We start from the raw sequence: 10,472 nt of genomic DNA on the forward strand, positions 1-10,472 counted from the left end.
AGGGGCGAGGGTGGCCGGGCGCCGCGTGCCTGCCCGCCGAGCAGGGGACTGAGGAGGCGCCTTGCGCGCGCCATGCTGCAGGGGCTGGGGCTCGTGGCCACGCTCGGGGAGGGGGATGCGGCGCCAGAGGAGCCCGAGTCCGGGGACTCGGCGGATGAGGAGGTGAGGGGCCGCCGCGGGCGGGAGCCAGGAGCCAGGCTGCCGCCTGGGCCCCGCCTCACCCCCTTCTCGTCCGCAGGAGCCGCTGGGCCGGGGGCAGCAGAGACGCCGCGGCGGGGACTTCAGTGCTGGCTTCGTCTTCTCGGAGAAGGAGGCTCCGGGCGCGGCGAGCGGGGCCTGGGCGGAGGCGCTGCGCCAGCTCAGGGGCAAGGTACGTGGGCAGGGAGGTTGCTGGGAGCGCGGGGCCCAGACACCCCGCCCGAGGCAGCGATGGGGAGCTGCCAGGGGAGGCCTCTCGCTGGATTATGGCTGCAGCTCGAATTTATGCATTTTTAAAGGTGTTTAATGTGTGTGTATAGTCTCGTTCCGCACGTAAATGGCGTCAGTTCCTCTGTTTGTAACTCTGCTGCCCAACCGTGCGCTAACTGCATGGTGTGAACACGTATTGCCTTTGATCTGTTCTGAATTTCTAGCTTCCCAATTGCCCTGAACGTTTTCTTGGTCATGTGCTGTGAGATAGGGCGAATAGCAGTTGGCTCTGTTGATCATTTTCTCTATGGTAAACAGTCTTGCACTTTTCATTCTCCCCTCATAGAAGGAAGGGGGTGGAGGTTGTGATGGGTAGGGTCTCCCGGGGTGTATAGGGTCCTGTTGGAACCTTACCAGATGTCAGTTGGGTGCCGTGACCCTGACAGCTGACCCTGGTCACTTAGCGCCCATTCCACCATCCACACTTCTGTGTCTGGTAAAGTGAATTAAAACTAAAGGAAACGATCAATATATGCCCAAAACACGCACGTCCCATATCCTGACTCTAGGTTGAAAAGTCTCTGGGAGAGGGACCAAGTCTTCTCTCACTGCTCTGTCGTGCACCTTGCAGACTTTTGGGGCCTGTATATAAATGATGATGATGATCATGTTTTCCTATTCCCCTTGTTGTTTGCCATCATTGCTGTGTGTCAGAGCCGCTGCTGGATGGTTCTTACAGATTCCCCCTTCTTCTCCCTAACTGTCTGTCTTGCCTTGCCCAGAGAGCAGCAGCAACAACACTGGATGAGAAGATTGAAAAAGTGAGAAAAAAAAGTAAAACCCAGGTTAGAGGAATGTTTGCTGATTTGTGGACAAAAGCTTTTAGCTCCTACCACCCCAACCCTTGGAAGGATCTCCCCATTGTGGGGGGGGGGAGAAGGGAACTCTACCCTTCTTTCCATCCCCTTTTCCACAAGAAAACCTTTGGAAACTTCTGTTTAGAGGTTGGCTGGGATCTTTCTGACGTGCTCCCCAGGCCATTGAACTCATCTCTTCTTTTAGGAAAGGGAAGTGAAACATGTTAAGATGAAGGGGGAAGACACAAAGATGGAGAAGGATGAAACCAAAGAGAAGGAAAGCGAGGAAGGCAGTGAAGAGGAGGAAGAGGATGTAGAGTCCCAATATTCCTCAACTGATGAGAGTATCCTCACCAAAGCAGGTAATTACATGGTGTGGGAAAGGGGCTGGAAGAAAGAAAGTAGTAGGGGGTCATTGGCAGAGTGGGGAAGAGAATCTCTTGAGTGAGAGCTGGCACCAGTGGCTGCATGGAAGGGAAATGGGCAGGAATCTCTTTTATTTGGCATATCTCCTCCCTGCTGGTCCGTGCAATATTGTTTTTCCAAATTTTGCTCTTGTCTAATTGGAGTTTCAGCTCCCTGTATTTCCATCAGAAGTGTGTCCTTTCCATGGGGAAAGGAACTTGCTTGCCAACTGATTCCCCAGTTTGCTTGGGAATCAGTTTCACAGGCATCTCCATAAATGACTAACTGTGGGGAGATGTAGGGTAGAACTCTGGCAGGCACCCTGGGATGCAGGAAACATGCCTTGGTTGGGGCTTAGGTGAAGTTGCTCTTAGATGATGCTGAATGCTTAGCATCTCTCTCTTTTCAGATACCCTCAAGGTGAAGGAGCGAAAGAGACAGAAGAATGTAGGAGAGATGGTGAGTGTCACCGGAGGGGAGGGTAGAATAACACTGAGCATTTCTCCAGCATGCATCTTCCATTCCAAAGAACCCAGACTCACTTGACAAACAATAAGTGTGTAGGATGGAGCCCAGCAGTGCAGTGTGTGCTGGAAATTGTTGCAGCTCTTGCTTTTATTTCCTTCAGGAAACAAAGATATTTTTCGAAGATGCGTCTCAGTACGATGATAACTTGTCATTCCAGGACATGAACCTCTCACGCCCTTTACTAAAGGTATTAAGCTCTTTCAGTCACTGCAGAAAGGATTGCAAGGATGGGGGCAGGAGTTCACAGCCTCTTCCCTGTGCTTTTGGGGAAGCTCCAAGCTACTCCAGTCGCAGTCTCTCCTAGCAGGAGACAGTGTAGGGAATGGGCATGAGTGCTAGCTCTGGGGGAATTAATGTTTTCTAGTGTAGAATAAGGTGAGATTTCCACTACACAGGTAACATCTAGATTGAGATTTCCCTTTCTTTTATCTGATGCCTGACTAGTCTGTTTACTTGGCAGGCAATCACAGCCCTGGGCTTCAAGCAGCCAACCCCAATCCAGAAGGCCTGTATCCCCATGGGTCTGCTGGGGAAGGATATTTGTGCTTGTGCTGCCACTGGGACAGGTAAGAGCCTGGATGAGGACTGAGGTGCTCAGGGAAGCATCATGTTTTTGAGGTGAACTAATTCTTGATGCCCTGTGTTCTGCAGGTAAAACCGCTGCATTCACCCTACCTGTACTAGAGCGCTTGATCTACAAACCTCGCCAGGCTCCAGTGACTCGGGTGCTGGTTCTGGTTCCAACACGAGAGTTAGGCATTCAAGTGCACTCTGTCACCAAGCAGCTGGCCCAGTTCAGCAGCATCACAACCTGTCTAGCTGTGGGTGAGTATGAGCCATGGGGCTGAGAGTTCAGTTCACATGGACCATGCTATCCCCTTCCAAACTGCTCTAGGTAACCCCTAACTCTAAGGGATGGGGGCATAGAGAACCTGGAGTCCCATGATTCGAGCTGGTCAGGCTATAGGGCAATGTTCACCTGTTCACTGTATATATACACTGATGCTTTAACCTGGAGTGGTGTCCTGTGCTTCTCCCATGGCATGTGGGGACGGTCCACATCTACAGTGAGGGGTCACTTTTGTATCTGGTGTCTGAGGTACTCACTGAAAGGACTCTTCACTCCCGCAATGGATAGAGGCCTGGGGGGTCTCTATCTCACCCTGCTCCAGGATCTCATGGTCCTTTCTGGGTATTCACCATTACAGGGGGCTTGGATGTGAAGACTCAGGAGGCAGCTTTGCGCTCTGGGCCAGACATTCTGATTGCCACCCCTGGGCGCCTGATAGATCATCTCCATAACTGCCCCTCCTTCCACCTGAGCAGTATCGAAGTGCTGATCTTGGATGAGGCAGACAGGTAAGCTGGGTGGGTTGGTGGTAGAGAATGAGGTATTGGCTTCTAGCTTGCCCATTGCTGTGAGAGGAGAGTTTGCCTGGTCTAGAACAGCAGCTGGTCAGGGTTGATGGGTAAAGCAGAGTCTTCTACAGCTTTTCTCCTTTCTAGGATGTTGGATGAGTATTTTGAGGAACAGATGAAGGAGATCATTCGGCTGTGCTCCCACCACCGTCAGACCATGCTGTTCTCTGCCACCATGACAGATGAGGTAAGGATGGTGCCTAAACAGCCTGTTAGGAGGGTGGGAATGGAGGGTTTGGGCAGACTTCCCTTTGTGATGCTTCCCTTCCTTCATTTGGATAGGTGAAGGATTTGGCTGCTGTTTCCCTGAAAAATCCTGTCCGGATTTTTGTGAATAGCAACACGGATGTAGCCCCTTTCCTGCGGCAGGAATTCATCCGGGTCCGTCCCAACAGAGAAGGGGACAGAGAAGCTATTGTGTCAGGTGAGTAGTGCAGCCTGGGAGGAGGGGTTGAATGGGTGAGCCCTGGTAAGTGGCCTGGGAAAGCTGGAAGCAGTGTTTTACTGCAAGGCAGCTTTGTGGGGACACCTAGAGCTGCCTCTGCTGCTTGCTGAGAGGACTTTGTCTTTCAGCTCTGCTGACACGGACCTTCACAGACCACGTGATGCTTTTCACACAGACCAAGAAGCAGGCTCACCGCATGCACATTCTGCTGGGGCTGATGGGTCTGCAGGTAGGGGAGCTACATGGGAACCTCTCTCAGACACAACGGTTGGAGGCCCTCAGGTACTGTCATAGTGGGTAGCCCCAGAGGGGGAGAAGAATGGCTTCTGCGGGAATTGGGGAGGGAGCCCATTGCTTGCATAACAGCTTGTATTCTCTGCGCTCAGGCGCTTTAAAGATGAGCAGATCGATGTCCTGGTAGCTACAGATGTTGCGGCCCGAGGACTTGACATCGAGGGTGTCAAAACAGTAAGTGTGCAAGGCTCTGAGCCCACTTGAGGTACCATGAGTCTGACATTGGCCTTGCTTTCCTGCTAACCCCATGTCTCCCCACCAGGTGATCAACTTCACCATGCCCAACACCACCAAGCACTATGTGCACCGGGTGGGGCGGACAGCGCGGGCTGGTCGGGCTGGCCGCTCAGTCTCACTGGTGGGTGAGGAGGAGCGCAAGATGCTGAAGGAGATTGTGAAGACAGCCAAGATACCAGTGAAGGCCAGAATCCTCCCTCAGGGTATGTGCTTTGCTGGGACAGGGCTGCAGACAAGTAGCCCTGGGGTGCTGGGGATGGGAGATGCTGAAGCACAGGCAATTCTCATAGGGACCGTGTATGTCTTTCTCTCTGGTCCCCACTGGGTGTGTCTGCAGATGTGATCCTGAAATTCCGGGAGAAGATTGAGAAGCTGGAGAAAGATGTGTATGCAGTGCTGCGTCTAGAGCGTGAGGAGCGTGAGATGCAGCAATCAGAGGCCCAGGTGAGGGTAGTGAGAGCTTGCTCCTACAGCCTGGGCTGGGTAGGGCACTGAGATATGGGGAACTCACTCCTGTGGGTGTGGACTGGCTACTCTGAAGGATGAACAGGCCAAAGCCCCTAGCCCAGGGTAGGGCATTCTTGGTGGGGAAATGTTCCCCCAGGGGCTCTTGAGGCTCCATGCACTATAATCCCTACTACCAAGGGCTTCTATGCACAAATGCTGACAGTGACCCAGTGAGGTTTTGAGGTGTGGGGAGAGCTATTTCCTGCCCTATCTTCTCCAGACTGGGTAGTGGCCACTCTGCAGGTCCATGAGCTCCCCATCTGCTTGGGCTGTCCCACAGATCAACATGGCAAAGAAGCGACTGGAGGCAGGAGAACAGAAGGTGGAAGAGGGGCCTGAGCGGAGCTGGTTCCAGAGCCGAGAAGAGAGAAAGAAAGAGAAATGTAAGTCCTGGGAAGAGGGAGGCCTTTGGGTCTGGACCAATGGGCTAATTCGAATCATGCATCTCTGAATTGGGTCTGAAATTGCCCTCTGTTCTTGAACCTTCTGTATTCCCTCACCCCTTGTCTGTCTGTCTGTCTCTCTCTCTCTCTCTCTCTAGTGGCTAAAGCCCTTCAGGAATTTGACTTGGCGTTGAGAGGAAAGAAGAAGAGGAAGAAGTTTATGCAGGATACTCAGAAAAAAGGCCAAATGACAGTGAGTGAGGGGATCTGAGAGAAGGCAAGGACCTGGGTGGCTTGATCTGCTCCCTCATGGAGGGGCATATTAACTGTAAACTTAGATTTCTGTCTCTCCCAGCCAGAGGAGAGATCACAATTTGAAATCCTGAAGTCGCAGATGTATGCAGAGCGTGTAGCAAAGAGGAACCGCCGAGCAAAGCGAGCTCGAGTTGTGCCCGAGGATGAGCCTCCCTCAGCAGCAGCAGGTAAGAGAAGAGCATCTGTTCTCCACAAAAACAGCTCAGAGAACGCTTTAGCTGATTTCCCAGTTGCAATGTAGCTGCTCCTTAGAGCTGGATGCTGCTTGTGAGAGCTGAGAGCATGCTTACTGCTGAGGTGCAGGAGGGTTTTGCTGCTAGCATTTATCTTAATACTGATTGCATAAATGCCACTGGTGTCTGTGCTGTTAACAACCCAAATCAGTAAAAAGTGACCTGGAAGATTGGAACGCTGGAGACTGCAGGCAGTGACGGGAGAGTCCATTTCCTGTTCATAAAATGTATGTTCCCAGTGCCCACACCCATCACTAGGAGGGCTGAGGCCAGTCTTTTTGTTCTGCATTTGTACAGCATCTAGCACCATGGAGTTATGGTCCATGACTTGAGTTCCTAGGCGTTATAGTAATGCAAATAATGATGTGGACTGTGTGACCTTATCAGGGACCCCGCTTCTGTACATCAAGCCTTGCTAATCATTGGCTCTGTTGTTGCTTGCTTTCCAAGGCCTCAAATGGAAGAAACAATCATCTGTCTTTGACGAGGAACTCACCAACACAAGCAGGAAGGCCCTAAAACAGTATCGTGCTGGGTAACTTGGCTCAACATCACTGGGTTTGCACAGGCTGTGGTGGAGGCACTCTATTCCCTGCACATCCATGGAAATCTTCACCAGTGATACCTTCTGCAGGCAGTAGAGAGGGGCTTCATCTTGCTGCTTTGAAGAATAGCGGGGGCAAGGGAAAGTTATACAGGAGTCATTCTGTCTACCTTAAATATCTTGTAAGGAGAGCAGAGAGTGTCCTGTCTGAGAGCACCTCTGTCACAGATCAGAGGTTTTGCTCTCATACCGCCACTTCAGGTATCTGGGGGCAGGAAGAGATCAGGTGGCATGAGTGGGAAACCACTCCTTGCATGGGCTGGGCGCAATGCAGTGGGCGAGGAAAGGAATACTTTTCTGAGCTAAGACTATCCTCCCACTCAGCACCAGAAAAGTACTGAATCATGGCAGGTAAGAACAAACCCATGGGCAATACATGAACTGAGCAGAGGGATATAGAGCATCCTGTTTCAGGGAGCATGGCTATGTCTCACTGAGCTCTTTCCTGTGCAGCCCCTCCTTTGAAGACTGGAAGCGTTTGGGCTTAGCCCGACACCGGAAAGGAGGAAACTTCAAATCCAAGTCCAGGTAAACAGCCTTATTACCTTTAAGATTTTTCTGTTGGCCTGGTTTGTCCCATTTCCTCCTCTAAGGGCCACAGCAGACAAGCACTCATGGTGCCAATCTTGATACAAAGTTAGCCCTGTTTAGCCAGTGCTGCCAGCCCCACGTCTGGGAATACACATCGAGACTTAGGTTTTACTGGCACACTGGTGGGCTACTTCTGAGCAGGCTGGCATTGACTTTGCCTAGGGGCTCATTTACCCCTATCCTGTCCCTTTATCACTAGTGCAGGCATTTGGACTGATTAGGACTTCCAACATTGTCTTTTTACAGGTTTAAGAGGAAGTAACAGCAGCTCTTTGCCAGAGGGATTCCATGGAAAATCTAACTGTAGGAGACTTTGTGCCTCTTCCAGAAAAACTCTGCTTTCCATTCTGTATTTGCTGAAATAATGTAGCTTCTGAAGTGGCCTGAACTTACGTCTGTTAAATTCTTGGACTCCGTGCAAATGCACCTGAAGGGTGGCACCTGCTAAATTAGCACATAAAGGAAAACCATGTCTTCTGCAGTTGCAGCGAAGGATTGACTTCCTTATATTTTTGTAACATAGCCTGCTGCTCACTTAGCTGTGGCAATTGAAAAAACTAGACCATGGGAAATGGTACAAAACTGCCAGGGTGGTCTTCACTTCTTTACGTCTTGTGTTGTACACTTACCGCAGTGAGCAAGGAGGCAAGAATCATACAATAAGTTCTTTAATGTTACTGTGTGAAAATTGCTGGAACAGATATAGTAAATGGGCAAATAGTTACTCAACTATAGTCATCAATTTTTCTTGAAGAAGGGTGGCACCACTTGCTGATACTGCCAGGAACTTAGTTGGAGAGAAAATGCAGCAGAAAGGGCTGTATCTACATCCAGCCCTTGGAACCATGCTCTAAAGCAGGGAAGAGTTGACGATTCACAAGGAGTAGCAGTTGCTCTAGAGCTGAGGTCTACTAGAGATAGCACAGGGCAGGAGCACTACAGCCACAGCCTGCCTCTCCCCTTGTGAGAAGGAGTAGCCCTACGTTGTACTATGCTGCAGGAACAAATATGCATGGATTCAAACTACATTCACTCCAGGTTTTTTCTTCCCTGCTGTCCTAATGCAGTGGCTGTAGAAGGCTGCAGATGCTGGTTAATACTCTAGCACTAGTCCCAATACATATAAGCGACCACTCTGCTTGCTGCTACCGCATGAAGTCTTACTCAGTGCATTAGGTCTTGACAAGGGAAGGGGCCCTGTGATAGAAGAAACAATTGACCTTGGTCTGGCAAGCTTAGTAATACCCAGTTTAACAAAAGGACAGATAGCAATTCTATAGTGGAGAGTACAGATGTGAGTCTCGATCAAAAACCTGACCAGAAGCTACATATTAGGATGAACATGACTGGATTAGAACAGCTTGCTGTAGCACAGTCCAGAAGAGGTGAAATGTATGTAAACCAGGGATGTCAAACTCATTTGGGAGTGAAGACCAAGTTTCATTTTTATTTGTCTATGTTGAGATGTAGACAGGGCCCTTTGTAGTGGCATAATGGGACAGATGCCAAACCACTGTAATTTGTTGACTTCATAATTCAGTGCTGAGTCCCAGCTCCTGGAGTCTCCTACTTGTAGCAAACACAAAGCTTTCTTAAGTTTAAAAACAGAGCCACGTGTAACCAAACCAGTAATAGCTGTCTGAGACTGCAGCCATTTTGAAGAAAAGCTCTAGAAAGTGAATACTAGAATCCATTGTTCTAGGAGGCCTCTGGTGGAGAAAGAGGACTGTCACTATAAGTTCTGGGGGCGTCCCACCAATTGGTTAACGTCACAGGAGCCAATACCCAGTGCTTCAGAGGGAATGAAAAGAACAGAGTAATTAGTGAGTGATGCATCCCCTGTTGTCCACTCCCAGTTTCTGGCACTTAGAGGCTAAGATCACCGGAGTATGGGATTGCATCCCTGGCCAGTACCCACTCAGAGACCTATCCTCCATGAACTTATCTAATTCTTTTTTCAACCCAGTTATACTTTTGGTCTTCACAACATTCCCTGGAAATTAGTTCCACAGATTGACTGTGTGAAGGAGTGCTTCCTTTTGTTCATTTTAAACCTGCTACCTATAAATTTCATTGGGTGATCCCTGGTTTTTGTGTTACATGAAGGGGTAAATAACGTTTCCTTATTCACTTTCTCTACTCCATTCATGATTTTATAGACCTCTGTCATATCATACATCCACTGGATCACCCTTGTCCACATGGTAGTTGATCCCCTTCAAAGAATTCTAATAGATTGAAGCATAAATTTCCCTTTACTAAAGCAGTGTTGGTTCTTCCTCAACAAATCATGTTCATCTATGCATCTGATAATTCTGTTCTTTACTATAGTTTCAATCAGTTTGCCTGGTTCTGAAGTTAGGTTAACTGCCCTGTAATTGCCAGGATCTGCTCTGGAGCCTTTTTTAAAAATTGGCTCACCTACCCGTACCACTACACCCCCTCGGAGTTGCTGCTGACATGCTGGCCACTTGCCAGAGCGGTGTGGGGCCAGGATAGGCAGGGAGCCCGCCTTAGTCCTGCTGCACCACCACCTGAGCTAAGAAGTGCCCAGCTGGAGCCTGAACTCCAGCTTTGAGTCCCCTCCTGCATCTCAACCTCCTGCCCCAGGCTCAGCCTGGAGCCCCTCCCAACCCCTTGGGCCCAGCCCAAAGCCCATACTCTCTCCTGCACTCCAACCTCCTGTCCCAGGCTGATGAAAGTAATGGAGGGTGGGGGGATGGAGTGAGCTGGATGGGGCCTCAGGGAAGCAGTGGGGCAAGGGTGTTGGGTTTGTGTGATGGTTATTTCTACATTTTCTTTGAGGTGGGTCCTGGGTTGCACTTTAAAGATTTAAAGTGATCTTGTGCTTAAAAAGGTTGGAGACTACTGCCGTAAAGATTCTATAGTACTGTTTGATTAATTTGATTTTCAACATATTTAACTTGATGCTTTTTCACTTGTAGTGCCACTCTCCCACCAGCACACCCTTCTGACATGCCTGTAATATTTTCTACCTTGCTATTACTTTGTCCCATTGATTTATTCTACCAAGTTTCTGTGATGCACATTTTATCAATATCTTCACTGAATATCAGGCCCTCAAGTTCACCTATCTTAGTATTTATACTTCTAGCATTTATATACAAGCTGTGATGGAGTAGGGGCTGTGTGTGTGGGGAACGGGAAGGAGTAGGGACTGTCGGTGTGGGGAACGGGAAAGCAGGGGATGTCTGTAGGTGGCGGACAGGTAGTCAGGGTGTAATC

The 10,472-nt window shown here is 49.7% G+C and overlaps 1 protein-coding gene across 2 annotated transcripts; it reads left to right on the forward strand.

The window, feature by feature from the left end:
- The first annotated feature begins 49 nt into the window (after positions 1 to 49).
- Positions 50 to 7,955, forward strand: DDX27 (DEAD-box helicase 27). Of its 2 annotated transcripts, XM_032795581.2 has the most exons (21): positions 50 to 162; positions 239 to 370; positions 1,191 to 1,253; positions 1,471 to 1,627; positions 2,080 to 2,129; positions 2,299 to 2,385; positions 2,659 to 2,764; positions 2,850 to 3,023; positions 3,407 to 3,557; positions 3,705 to 3,804; positions 3,900 to 4,041; positions 4,191 to 4,344; positions 4,449 to 4,530; positions 4,619 to 4,796; positions 4,931 to 5,037; positions 5,381 to 5,483; positions 5,642 to 5,736; positions 5,839 to 5,965; positions 6,482 to 6,566; positions 7,089 to 7,163; positions 7,473 to 7,955. In XM_032795581.2, exons 1-21 carry the CDS (start codon positions 73 to 75, stop codon positions 7,486 to 7,488), a joined length of 2,274 nt encoding a protein of 757 aa, XP_032651472.1. In that variant the 5' UTR covers positions 50 to 72; the 3' UTR covers positions 7,489 to 7,955. The 2 variants fall into 2 exon arrangements, with proteins under 2 accessions (XP_032651472.1, XP_074928222.1); XM_075072121.1 differs by lacking the exons at positions 50 to 162; positions 239 to 370 and having other exon boundaries at positions 1,192 to 1,264; positions 1,481 to 1,627.
- The last annotated feature ends 2,517 nt before the right edge of the window (positions 7,956 to 10,472 follow it).

The sequence above is a fragment of the Chelonoidis abingdonii genome, chromosome 14 (assembly GCF_003597395.2).
Source record: "Chelonoidis abingdonii isolate Lonesome George chromosome 14, CheloAbing_2.0, whole genome shotgun sequence".
Classification (NCBI taxonomy): domain Eukaryota; kingdom Metazoa; phylum Chordata; order Testudines; family Testudinidae; genus Chelonoidis; species Chelonoidis abingdonii.